The sequence below is a fragment of the Amphiura filiformis genome, chromosome 6, assembly GCF_039555335.1.
Source record: "Amphiura filiformis chromosome 6, Afil_fr2py, whole genome shotgun sequence".
NCBI lineage: Eukaryota > Metazoa > Echinodermata > Ophiuroidea > Amphilepidida > Amphiuridae > Amphiura > Amphiura filiformis.
This window is the reverse complement of record NC_092633.1, coordinates 61,185,337-61,199,725: the sequence shown is the minus strand read 5'-3', so window position 1 is coordinate 61,199,725 and position 14,389 is coordinate 61,185,337. Positions and strand designations below refer to the sequence as shown.

General features: G+C 37.2%; 1 protein-coding gene across 1 annotated transcript; it reads left to right on the top strand.

Annotated features, from left to right (window-relative positions):
- The first annotated feature begins 625 nt into the window (after positions 1 to 625).
- LOC140154684 (uncharacterized) lies at positions 626 to 3,085 on the top strand. Its single transcript, XM_072177250.1, has one exon. The coding sequence runs from the start codon at positions 626 to 628 to the stop codon at positions 3,083 to 3,085; it is 2,460 nt and encodes an 819-aa protein (XP_072033351.1).
- The last annotated feature ends 11,304 nt before the right edge of the window (positions 3,086 to 14,389 follow it).

The window sequence follows — 14,389 nt, the reverse complement described above, 5'->3', positions numbered from 1 at the left end:
CACACCACCCGGTGTACCATCCACAGAAAGCCAAATTGCGTATAGTTTACGACTGTGCGGCTACATATGGGGGTACAGGTCTCAACCAAGAACTGATACCGGGACCTGACCTCACAAGTAGCCTGGTGGGTGTCTTGTTGCGGTTCAGACAAGAAAGGGTAGCCTTGGCTTCAGACATTGAGAGTATGTTTTACCAGGTTGGAGTTAGGAAGGAAGATCGGGATCTATTGAGGTTCCTGTGGTGGCCAGGTGGCGACATATCAAGACAATTAGAAGACTATAGAATGAATGTGCATATTTTTGGCGCCTCATCCTCACCGGCATGTGCCAATTATGCACTCAGAAAGACCGCCCATGACAACAAAGACCAGTTTGATGTGGAAGTTATTGATACTCTTCTGAACAATTTTTATGTAGACGACTGTCTCAGGTCAACATCAACAGAAGAGAAGGCCACAAGTCTTGCACAGGACCTGATTGATATTTGTGGACGTGGTGGATTTCGTCTGACCAAATGGGTTAGCAACAGCAAGTCTGTGTTGAGTCAATTCCACCCAGTGAAAGATCAGCAGAAACCAAGGTGTTGGATTTTGATGAATCTCTCCCAAGTCAGAAGGCCTTAGGAATGCTGTGGCTCATGGAACCTGACATGTTTGGATACAAACTAGACATCAAAGACAGACCAGCCACAAGAAGAGGAATGCTCTCTGTTACTTCCTCTGTGTATGACCCCTTGGGACTTGTGAGTCCTGCCATCTTGCCTGCCAAGCAGATGCTGCAAGAACTATGTAAGAAGAAGATAGGATGGGATGATAAAATTCCAGAGGAGATTAGAAGTCAGTGGATCAAGTGGCAGTCAAGTCTACCAGGGTTAGAAGAGTTCCGTGTCCCGCGGTGTTGGAAGCCTGTGGGGTTTGAAGAGCCATCATCAGTTCAACTTCATCATTTTAGTGACGCCAGTGAGTCTGGCTATGGTGTAGCAAGTTATTTGAGACTAACCAATCATGATGAAGAAGTAGTGTGTAATTTGGTGATGAGCAAGGCACGAGTTGCGCCGATCAAGCAGATATCCATACCAAGGATGGAGTTGACCGCGGCTACCGTGGCTGTGAAGGTAGACAATATGCTTAAGAGAGAACTCGAGGTACCAGTAAGCAGTACTGTGTTTTGGACTGATAGCCAAACTGTATTGAAGTATATAGTGAACGACCGTGCACGGTACCCAGTATTTGTAGCCAACAGAGTGAGTGTCATTAGAGATGGTTCGGATCCAACGCAGTGGCGATATGTGCCTACAGAACTGAATCCAGCGGACCACGCCTCTAGAGGGCTCTCTGTACAGCAGCTCTTAAGTAAACATGAATGGCTACAGGGGCCGGACTTCCTGTATCAATCAGAAAGGGACTGGCCAGTGATAGTTACAAGTGACGAGACTGCAGAAGAAGAATCTGCACCAGATTCAACAGTGGTCGTCAACACCCTGAAGTTAACACAAACAGAAAAAGTGACAGTCAATAAACTGATAGAACACTACTCAGATTGGACAGGTCTGAAGAGAGGAGTGGCATGGTGGCTCCGTTTGAAGAAAATTCTGCTGCAAGGAGTTAGAGGTCCTTCTAACCAGCAAGCTGAAGAATCAAGAAGTTTAACAGCAGCTGACCTACAAGAAGCAGAAGTAGCCATTTTGAGCTTCGTGCAACGGCAAGAGTATGAAAGTGAAATGTCTGCTCTTCAGGGACCAGCGACTACAGATAAGAATAACAAGAAAGCTGTTGGTGAACAAGAGCACCTGAGAAATGACAACAGGAAGAAACAAGTTCCTAGTAACAGTAACTTACTGAATCTAGATCCAGAATTAGACAATCAAGGTCTCATGACAGTTGGTGGAAGACTTCGCAATGCAAGGATCCCAACTGAAGCTAAACATCAAGTGATCTTACCAATGCATCATCATGTGTCAACTTTGCTGATAATGTACACTCACAAGAAGCTAAATCACCAGGGTAGAAACCACACAATTGCTGAGCTTAGAAGACGGTATTGGATTGTGAAAGTAGGAGTGAAGGTGAAAGGCTTACTGAAGAAGTGCGTAACCTGTAAGAAGGTTCAAGCTAAGGTTGGCAACCAGAAGATGGCAGACTTGCCAGCAGACCGTGTTCAAGCTGACGATCCTCCTTTTACAAAGACAGGAGTTGATTACTTTGGACCCTTTGAAATTAAGGTTGGCAGAACTACACGTAAACGATACGGCGCAATATTCACCTGTTTCGCCAGTCGTGCTGTCCATATTGAAGTCGCCGCATCTCTGGATACAGCTTCATGTATCAACGCGATAAGACGCTTCATTAGTAGACGAGGACAAGTGAAAGTTATGTACTCAGACAATGGTACAAATTTTGTGGGTGCGAATAAGGAACTCAAGCAGGCCATGGAAGAGTGGAAGACTGAAGAAATTGAAGCATTTACAGCAAACCAGGGTATACACTGGAAGTTTAATCCCCCAGGAGCTTCACACTTTGGTGGCCTGTGGGAAAGACAGATACGAACCATTAGAAAGATTCTACAAAGTATTCTCACAGAACAACATCTCAAAACTTGCCAGAATGAAGAGCAACTTCACACTCTTATGTGTGAGGTTGAAGCGACTATCAACAGTCGACCGCTTATCAAGACTTCAGATGACCCCAAGGACTTAAGCGTTATCACTCCAAATGATTTGCTGCTGTTGCAACCAACTGCTTCTATGCCGCCAGGAGTATTTGATCAGAAGGATCTCTACGCTAGAAGACGTTGGAGACAAGTTCAATACTTGGCCAGTATCTTTTGGAAGCGCTGGATCTTGGAGTATCTACCCACCCTTCAGATGAGACAAAAGTGGTTAAAACCACAAAGAAACCTGCATGTTGGAGACATAGTCCTAATAGTAGACAGTTCTTCCCCAAGGAACCTTTGGTTAATGGGCAAGGTTGAGGAGGTCCACACAGGAGATCAGGGGCTTGTACGCAGTGCAAAGATCCGGACTAAAACATCTCTGCTGACAAGACCAGTGACCAAATTATGTCTACTCTTGGAGCAGGAATCATGAAGATCAATCAAGTTGAATGCATGTAACATGAAACTATATAAATATACATGTATTATGAGACTGGCAAAGACCAGTAACAATTGAAACTACACAATGAAAACCAGCAAACTGAAATAGCACTGGGGTATAATCAAGGATCGGTCAGGCGAATCTACGGATTTGGGCTGCTGGTTGTTGCGACGATAACTCGGACCTATTTCAGTCTGCCAAAAGTCAAGTCAACTCAAGACAAGTCAACTCAAGACAAGTTCAACTCAAGACGAGTCAACTGGAAAACTCAAGACAAGTGAACTCAAGACAAGTCAACTGGAAAACTCAAGACAAGTGAACTCAAGATGAGTCAAATCAAGACTGAAGACAAATAAACTGAAGTTACCATAGACAATTAGACAGCTGATGAGAAAGTCAAGTAGAAGACTGCAGACAGCTGGTGTAGTAACTCTGGTGTCAAGAAGATGACAATAATTCCAGTTGAGGTGACTCTTGGAGCAACCAATTCCAGTTGATGTGACCCTTGAAGCAAGGAACTGATGTCGCACAGCCAAGACTTTCATTATTTGTATTATCAAAAACATGGTGTAAAATTCTCCATGTATCACCTTAATTTGGGTGATTTGTTTTATAATTTTGATAAAGACCTAATGCTATGATTAGCATTATTTATGGAGTCAAATGATTCAAATGAAAGGATCTTAATTTAGATCCACAGGTGGCACAAAACTGTCATCTTATTTGTTTTCAAACAACATTTTCCATGTAAATTTCATGACCAACAAATCTGGTCAAGATTTGAAATTTGCCTTTGAATTTAAATGGGCACATTTATGATTTGTTTGAATATCTAACTGTTTAATGTCAACAAGAAGACTTTATTTGTGAAACAAGTAAATTGTGGCAGGAAAGTAACTGCATTTTGCTTTGGGTTTTTACTCACTCATTTTAATTGATGAAAAACAAAACAAAAACATTCAGTTTTGTCAATTTTGCTTTATTAAATAACATTTTAATTACAAATGCAGGCAAAGCAAATATAGTAGTCAAGCAACCAGAGCTGACTGCCTTTGTTTACAAAATTATGATGTCATAGTAATGACATTTTTTCATGGTTTCGTCTTGCACAATTAAGATGTATGCACCTCTTAGTTAACCGTTGGTTGATTTTAAAGTGTGTACAACCCTTTCTCTTTCAGGAACAAAACCTTAAGTGTGAGCACCTCTTAGTCATCCATTGGTTGATTTTAAAGTGTTCACAACCCATGTGTAAAATGCACATGCATCAGAACTTTATAAGGACTATAGTAATGCACCTCAGAACTTTAAAAGGACTAGTAAATCCAGCTGGATGGAAGTTGCAGAATAAGGACTGCTTTAAAAGACAAATTGTGTCTAAATGCTGCAATCAACTACATGCACATGAAAGTGACTCCTGATATAGTGTGGGCTTAGTCCAAAATGGGATAATGTAAGTCAAGTTGTCCAAGTATTTATTCTTGGTTGTTTTGCTCAATTTGTTCATGTGGGCAGTGTTTTGCAGCTAGGAATCAGAAGTCACAACCATTTGCATGATGTGATTTGCAGTAAGTTGATTTACTCCAATGTTAAAAGATGTGGAGTACTATTTATCATCTCAGTGAAACTACAACATTCTCAGTGAAACTACAACATTCATTTGATTCAGATAATATTTCTGGATATTGTGATTTTAGACATCAGTGAACAATTATGTGTGTTTTACATCAAAACCAAAGTGGCTAAATTGTTTCATATTGCCCTACCAACTCACCATGGGCATTGTTTAGACAATATTTTGTTTTAATTGATCATTTTGTGGTGTGGCACTTTAAAGATGCCAGCTTAAGGCCAATGTCTACTGAAATAAAGTAAATTCATGTAGAATCTTTTTTGATTTAACTGATGTTTTCAGAAATTATGTTCAAAGATTAGTAATTGATAACATGTAAATGTGTTAGGTTGTGACTTACTGGCATATTGGTGAAATTGGTTTCAGGTGCAAATTTTGTGTATGATTACACTTTAGCTGTTACACTGTATTAAGGTGGTGTAATTGTCATTTTTAGTTGTCAATTAAGGGGCCGGGATGTTAGTGTCAGATCCCCCACTTTGCTTGCTCGCCCTAGTGCAATGAGCCTTGCTTGGTGCATCGATGGCATTGCGCCTTGATTAGTGATCGATCGCAGATCGATGCATCGTGCCTTCGGTGATTGCCTAGATTTCAGCCAAGATGCCGGGAAGTCATACGAGTTTTTAACCTTCAAAAACACTTCAAATAGCTTCATATAGAGTAAGTTATGGTGACATTAAAGATGTTTATGGAACAAGAAGCGTGTATTCTCAAGATTTCCTGGTCGTTGCTGAGTGAGTGTATGATTTAGAAAGGTTTGAACTCTTGAAGTTCGTCATGAAATAGAAAAGCTTAAAAACCTTCACCAATGTGGTATTAGAAACTACACAAACTACTATACGATATACGTCTCTCAATGATTAAGACACAACTATCAACTCTGTTTTGTAGCTGTGACGCTTACTTCGGAACCTATAATCATAGATGAACTCCTGGATGGGGCAGCTTTAATTAGCATGAGGCCGCATTGATATGTAAATAGCGTATTGTTATTTAAATTTGCGCCCAGACGTATTGAGGGCGACAGTCATGTTATCCAGACGGAGAATGGCTGCATATGCCGGGCATGTCAATTTGCTGAGTGAAGGCTGATAATTACCTTTCTGTATAGGTAATAAGCTAGTATATTTCGTGTAGGCCTACCAGTTGGTTATAACAAAAAATTAGTATCATATTAAATATATTAAATGTATAAACTTTGAAATTTACATGAATTTGAAGAGCAGAGCTTCGAAATGTAGCTAAGTCAGGTGATGTGAAATTCTGCTGCGTGACCCCCTCTGCGTGGTAGAATTATATTCATAAAATATTGAATTTAACAGATATCGTGGGTAGCCAACCACGATTTATCAGCATTTAAAATATATGTTAATTAACAAAGATAAATAATAAAGAGTACAAATGGCAATTAACTAGTAAACAAGCCTGAAATCTTAAAATGTTGCCACGTGATTTCCCGAACACATGATATGTTAACATGTGACCACTATTCAGATTTACCGTAAATATTTGGAGTATGCTTGCACATAATGCACATACACTGTGCATTTCTTTACTTCCGTATAAAATCAATAATTCATGCTGGGAGCCAAGTAACATTGTCTGCTCAGAGCAGATTGGTATTTTATTTTACTTGAGAGCATAATAGAAATACATAAAAACGAATAAGGCGCCATGATGGAAGGTCAGGTCGGGTATCAAAGGTTATTCATAACTTAAATACTACTTGTATTTCCCACCTTGCCTCTGTCACATGTTTCCTTCATATTATTGACAGCAAGTCCTAATTTTGACTTTGCTATTGCAAAATGTCATTTCATATCAAATTAGTAGACTTTCTTTGAAAAAACATATCACTGGTGCCTGATGGGAATACCCGTCCGCCATTTCATTAAACTGGATCGTTTTCGCCTGTTTTGCGCCCAGATGTATTGGGGGCGCGCTATACTCTCATTGAACAGGCAAAGTTCGCAAAACTAACAACGTTGTTATTTGCCAAACTCAATTAACATGATCCAAGGGGTCGAACATGAATTATTCATAACGAGCTATAACGGATCGATAACTGGCCTCACTTTCTAGCTAGTAAACCAGCTGAATTTTTCATAGATTTTGCGTTGCTAATAGAACAACCGTGAATTTAGTGTCACCCCCTTGCTATAATCTGAATAGTGTCTGGATGTAGGCCGTCAATTCAATCGGGAGAAATGTGAACGCAAACGGGTTACATAGGCCTTACCATAACTGATGATTTTTATGTTAATCATGTCTTTAAAATAGGCCTATTGGTCCGATGAGATGCACCTGTTAGTCACTGTAATGCTTTCCGATGCTCGCACTGCGCCCGTCGGTACTCCGCGCACTACGCGATAGCGCACCGCGCACACGCGATACGCACCGCGAGCTCGCGTTATACGCACCGCGAGCACGCGTTAGCGAGCCACACGCACGCGATAGCGCGCGGACAGAGGGACGGACGGACACGCCATAATTAGTATTAAGATGCCTTGATATTGTTTGATTGCATTTTGTAATATTGTTTTCAAAGTGATGAAAAAAGTGATGAATTATTATGATGTCCAAAAATAGGTGCCAAAATTTCTCCCCAAATCGTGCCATATCTAATTATATTTCGAATGTGATAGAAATCCTCACGTATCTCATCACAAAATAATTTTAAAAATGAATGAAAAATTGGCGTCGTAATGAACAACTTTTTCATCACAAAATAATAAGAAATATAACAAATGAAAACATTCCAAAGTGATAAAAAATCCTCACTTTTTCCTCACAAAATAATAAGAAACGTTAAACATAACAAATGAGAAGTTGGCGAAATGATGAAAATAATTCTCACTGTTGTCATCACAAAACATGATGATAACAAGTGAAAAATTTCCAAAGTAATACAAAAATTCCTTACTTTTCCTCACAAAGTAATAAGAAACATAACAAACGAGAAATTTCTAAAGTGTTAAAATATCCTTACTTTTATCATCACAAAATAATAAGAAACATAAAAACTGCAAAGTGAGGATTCTTTCTCATTTTTAACTTTCCTTAAGGGGTACTACACCCCTGGCCAATTTTGTGCCTATTTTTGCATTTTCTCCAAAATTATAGCGCATTGGTGACAAGTAAGATATGTATATTACAGGGACAAGGACTACAACTACTGCACTGGAAATTTTATTTCAGCACAGACAACAGTTGTGGAGTTGCAGTCAAAAATGAGGGAACCCCAATATTTGATCAATAAATCAATAACTACTTGGCTTGAGTTGCTGAATTTTCAGTGCAGTAGTTGTAATCCTTGCCCCTATAATATACATGTCTTACTTTTCACCAATACGCTATAATTTTTGAGAAAAATGCAAAAATAGGCACAAAATTGGCCAGGGGTGTAGTACCCTTCTAAATCGGGCCTCAATTGTCTGAAATTGATAACATTTTATTTTTAAAGAGGGACTATGAATTTAATTCCAATATCATATTATTGAAATTCTCATCAATATTAACTGTATAGTTACTACTAGCTAAAACTACTGTTCTTTGAATGGTACAAAATGCAGATGTTCAATCGAAATACATATTATGCAATATAGGACTGTCCGCATTTGTTTAGGTGGGTAATGTGTATAAAACAAATGAATATCTACGTCATTATCATTTGTTTCCCAATTTTAAAACAAGATGTTTTAGAAAAGGAAAACAAATCATACATACAAAAAAAAAATAACATTTTTGACCAAAAACAACTTCCAACCCAAAAATCACATTAATTTTGACCAAAAGTCACATTTTTGATTTTTGACCAACAAAAAAATCAAATTATTGATCAAAAAGCACATTTTAGACCAAAAACTAATTTTTTGATCAAAAATCACATTTTAAAGCAAAATATCACAATGTAAACCAAAAATCACATTATAAACCAAACATCACATGAATTGAGTAAAATTACCCGGTGTTGAGTAAGGGGAAAGATTTTACTCTGCTGTTTAGTAAAATTTTGCACAATACCGTACCTGGGCAAATGATAGCATTTTTTGCAAATCATTTATTAGACGAGTGGATTCTATAGCCATTTTGGCTGCTGAAACCGAATCCGGAAAGCTTTTTTGCCGAGTTTTTTGCATAAAATGTATCTACATTGGTTCAGTGGACTTTTTCAAAATGGCCGGCAGTATATTGTGGTAGGGTTAGGGTTAGGGTTAACCGGCCAATATTAAAAGTACATGACCTAAAATTACAGCTATAGGTTAGATGTTCAGAAATTTGGTACTTTGGTAAAATAGTGAGTGAGGGCAAGGCATAGCTAGCCAACTCCCGTGTTAATTGAATGGAGATTTGACCGAAAATTTTGGTAAACGGACCGCTCACTTCTGAAGAATGCCACACGAAAACGGTACAAGCTACATTTAAAGTACTCTCTGTTCGATCATCATGATGAGTTTCTTATATAGTATGCCGAAATGGGGTACTGAAGGTGATTGACAAAGGGTCGTACTTCGCTGATGAGTAAGTGACAGTGAACATGAAAATCAGCGCCCATAACCCAAGTTAGTAGCTAGTTAGCGGAGACCGTCGCGGATTGATTATTGAAGTGCCTTATTTTATAGATATACGCACGATTTAGGGCAAGAAAAAAAAAACCCGGACACTTTTGGAGACATTATCATCATCATCATCATCATCATCATCATCATCATCATCATCATCATCATCATCATCATCATCATCATCACTTTCTAGTGAGTTAAAAGTATGTTTCAGGGCTGTAAATTTCAATTCATGTTTCAACTGTCAACATGGTCAACCATTGGTCTGAAAGAGGGGGGGTCTCCAGCAAATTTTCACCCGAACCCAACTTCGTATACCGCCCATTCCTCCATTAATGGTTTGATTTGCTCAAACTTGCTTGTGGGCTTAGATATGTACCTATAGACAATGTATGTATGACATTTGAGTCATATGACCACATACTTTTGACACCAGGGGACCCCCAAAATGACAAAATCACACTTGCGGTTGAATAAATGACCAACTTTGGGTGCTCATAACTTAAAAAGGAAAGCAGATATCTGAAATTTAGAGCCAGATTCTGAAAATATGACATAAGGTTAGCTAGAATCCAAGATTGCAGCTTTATATCTGTTCAGAACAAGAAGTTATGAGCCACCAAAGTTGGTAAAAATCACCAATGACACTCGCGAGTGCCAAAAAGGGGGGGGGTCCGGGCCAAAATTCAAAGGGCCATTTCTCAAAACGACATGGCCTATGAAGCCAAATTTTTGTATGGGTTCATTGTGGCCACAAAAGAATATTCTGATGGAATTTCATCAAAATCTGAGAGGGTCACCTGGGAACTTTTCAGAAATTGGTTGATTTGATATGGACTGACCCTGTTTAAAATTTCAACCATTTACTAGAAACATTTTACCTTCATTTGTAAATATTTATAAAAACGAAATATTTGGAGCAAACATCGTTTTCAAAATATTTTTCAACTCCAAAATAACATTATGTTTAGAATGATTTGTACAAAGTTTTCAAAAATGTTTTTGGAATGTTATAAGAACGTAAAACATTTTAATAACATTTCAATGTCGCATTATATAAAGGTCGTGAAAACATTTTAAAAACGTGATTGTAAATACTTCGACAAACATTTTTTTTTTCAAAATATTTTTCAACTCCAAAATAACATTCTGTTTAGAATGATTTGTACCAAGTTTTCAAAAATGTTTTTGGAATGTTATAAAAACGTAAAACATTTTAATAACCTTTAAATGTCGCGTTATATAAAGGTCGTGAAAACATTTTAAAAACGTGATTGTAAATACTTGGACAAACATGTTTTTCAAAATATTTTTGCAACTCCAAAATAACATTCTGTTTAGAATGATTTGTACCAAGTTTTCAAAAATGTTTTAGGAATGTTAAAAAACGTTTTTACATTGTTGAGCAACGATAATGCTGTAGGATGTAAAACATATAGCCCTTAAGTTAGGCCAAATAAACAAAATTAACATGTTTCACGTCTTCTTTGTTTCCTTTGTTGAGGTTTCTTCAATTAAATTTGTATTTTGTGAAAGTCAGTTATTTTAACAAAACAAATATTCTTCCTATAGCCTTGCTAATAAACTAGAAACACTTTAGGAATGTTTTGAGATAAATAAGGGGGTCCTATATGTCAGTATAACAAATAAAAAGATTTCTCCTCTTTTGTGCAGACATAGTGTATGCTAGAATAACTATAATTATGGGTATTCACGATTCTGCTCTAAAAAATAAAATGCCCTTTCCTCCACCTTGTTTTGAATAAGTCGGATGTAAAACATGTTGTTTATTATTGAACTTGGCCTTCACTATATAATACATTAAAACATATTAGAAACACTTTGACCAAGTTTCAGGGCAAATTTATGCAAAATAAAAGTACCCCGAACATTTATGCATGGATTTTTAGCAAAATATTTTTGCAAAAATTATATGTTAATGAGCTTCTCCAGTCATTTTAGCTTATTGACTTGATTGATTATTGATAAAGACAATACGATACAAAGAAAATATAAATTGATGTATTTTGAAAACCGTAGGCCTATGTCCGATTGATTCCAAAGAAAAGGCATATTGATCAGTGTACTTTGGTCTACTCAATTAATCTGTTTAGAGCACTTTTATAATGCCTGCATAACCACCTTAAACAGCTCAAGACACAAAATGTTAGGCAGTAGTCCAGTTTAAATATTATTTTCTTCATGTATTAATTTGTAAGTATTTAGTGGTGGAGGGTTTTATGTAATGTTATTCTTCTATTTTGTACAGAGCGCAGTAAACATACGAACACATTGTTCACCCAATTGTAATTAGGTAATGTAAAACAAAGCTTTAACATAGAACTTATTATGTGTTACAATCAACAATATCATTCGGAATCCGGCAATCGTACTTTCGTTTAACATAAGACATCAAGAATGTAGCAATGGAAACAGGCCTTCCTGTTGAATTGTCAAAATGACAATGGGCTGAGATTGAACGTACCAGCCCAGAGGATGATTTAAGGAAGCCCCATCATGCACTGTAAAAGTGTTATCACTAGAGTTTCAACCAGAGGATGATTTAAGGAAGCCCCATGATGCATTGTAAAAGTGTTATCACTAGAGTTTCAACTGCCACTTTACTTTTCAAATCCCATTGAACTCTGTGCAAAAGATGTTGTTTTAGAATTGCCCGTGTGTCATTATTACTTGGTCGATTTCAGATCTAAAGTGATGTATGCATGAAGGATAATTCACACCTTCTGTAGATAACATAAAATGTGAAATCGACCAACTTTTTGAAGGTGTTTTTATTGTAAATATATCTGTCCAAATTCAAATTTAACCATGCACATGTGTATGCAGTGGGCGGGCAGTGGTGTCATGTTCACTCACACAGCTGTGCTAACCGCAAGACTTGCTGGGAAGTGCTTTTAAAAATCATCCTCTGAGTTTCAACTGCCACTATATTTTTCAAATCCCATTGAACTCTGTGCAAAAGATGTTGTTTAAGAATTGTCCGTGTGTCATTATTACTTGGTCGATTTCAGATGTAAAGTGATGTATGCACGAAGGATAAATCACACCTTCTGTAGATAAGATAACATAAAATGTGAAATCGGCCAACTTTTTGAAGGTGTTTTTATTGTAAATATATCTGTCCAAATTCAAATTTAACCATGCACGTGTACGTGTGTATGCAGTGGGCGGGCAGTGGTGTCATGTTCACCCCACAGCTATGCTAACCGCAAGACTTGCTGGGAAGTGCTTAAATCATCCTCTGGTATACCAGCCGTGGGACGTGCAATATACAGCCTCCCCGTTTTGGGCCCGTGCTCCATAGCCAAAATTATCAAAAAAGTATCATTATCACCTTCAAAACATGCGGAATCTTCAATTACATGCTTATGAAGCTTGCATATTTTCAAAAGAATGACACATAGCCATGATTACCATTATCAACTCTATTGTACACCTTTCTGTATTTCTTAATAAGGCAAACAAATTCGTGTACATTCTAATCTTGTTATAACTGTATGACTACAATCATCTCACTTATATTTGCATCCAATTTTGTAAGTATATTTTGTTATTACTACAGGGTGTATCAAAATGATTGGTACCGACGACTTCTCATTTTTGTCGATTTTTTTAACTATTTTTTTGTACCAGTTGGGGGTTAATTGTTTAAATATTTGTAATTATAGTACTTTTATCTTCTCTAAAAATTTTAGATCATAAAGATAGCGCATTATGTTGAGAAGTTACATGATTCTAAAGGAAAGTAGGTGTTTTTACACTTTTCATTGTAACGCTGGATCATTAGCACCATTTTCAAAGCTCTATTTTACTACAAATATCTTGTGAGAATGATATGTTGAAAATCATGGAAATGTTTAATTTTTTCCTTGCCTATTTCTTCAATCATAATATATATAAATGTTCTTATCAATATTTATTAGTTGAGAGTAATATTATTGACTTGGAATAATTTAGGTGGGGTGAAAGAAGTTTGTGTATCTATCAACGGTAATTTGAAATGTAGTATAAGATGCATTGAGATTACTAAGTAGATGGTGTGGCAGAATGGCTATAGACTGTAGACAGTTTATGTTAGGTTAGACCTGGTAAGAGTTATTGGAATGGCTCCACAGTATTCCACACTTCAAGGTACTTTCATAGCAAACAATTACTGATTGACACGAAGCTATGGAGAAGTGCAGAGAAGATTAAGAAGACAGTTTCCAAGAGCAAGGAGTATCCCATGCAAACATGCTATAAGTTGCAATGTTTCAAATTTGATATGGGCAGTTACATAATAGTTCCATCCCAGGTGTTAAGTTTATTCAAGATAGGGCTTTACCTCACACTGCCAGAGTCGTGTAAGGCAGGGACCTCAGGAACTATCTTTCTAAAAGCATATGTAAAGCAATTTTATGTTAAGGTGAGATATTGGAAGAACTGCATGTATGCAATAAAGAGTCAAAGCAGTGAACCTATTAATTTAAGTAAAACCATGATTACGTCGATCCTCGTTTAAATGACAATAGCTCCCAGATGCATCGACCTATCATCTTCAGATTATTAGATCAATAAGTTAACATATGCCCCTTTCTATTTATAGTACAAAAATTACATTAATTAGCAATTTTATATTTTTGATATATTTTTGAAAGTGTCACATAGCCCGGTACCAATCATTTTGATACACCCTGTATCAATAAACCATCAAGAATTAAACAATAATTGTGTATATGGTATATCTCTGTCTTTGAGTCACATTTGTATACCATATCCAACTTGAACCTCGGGGGGGGGGGGGCACTCAATTTTGGAAGTGACGGGTATGTGCCTACCGGAGTCGCGAAGTAGGGGCATATCGGGTACAAAGCGTTATTTTTAAAACTACGGGGGTCATTGGGTACAAACAAAATAAAAAGGGGTCATCGAGTATAAGATTTAAAGAAAGGGTCATCGGGTAGAAAATTGTGACAAAATGTAGCAAAATTTTGAAACTTTCGGCATAATTGTGAAAAAATGAAGCAAAATTGGACAGTTTCTGCATTGTTTAGTTGCATTTAGATGATGCTATTATAGAAAAAGGGGTTATGGGTAGCC

What these genes read in the sequence shown, in the direction of transcription:
- LOC140154684 (XM_072177250.1), top strand. Translation starts at nt 626, where the DNA reads ATGCTGTGGCTCATGGAACCTGACATGTTTGGATACAAACTAGACATC.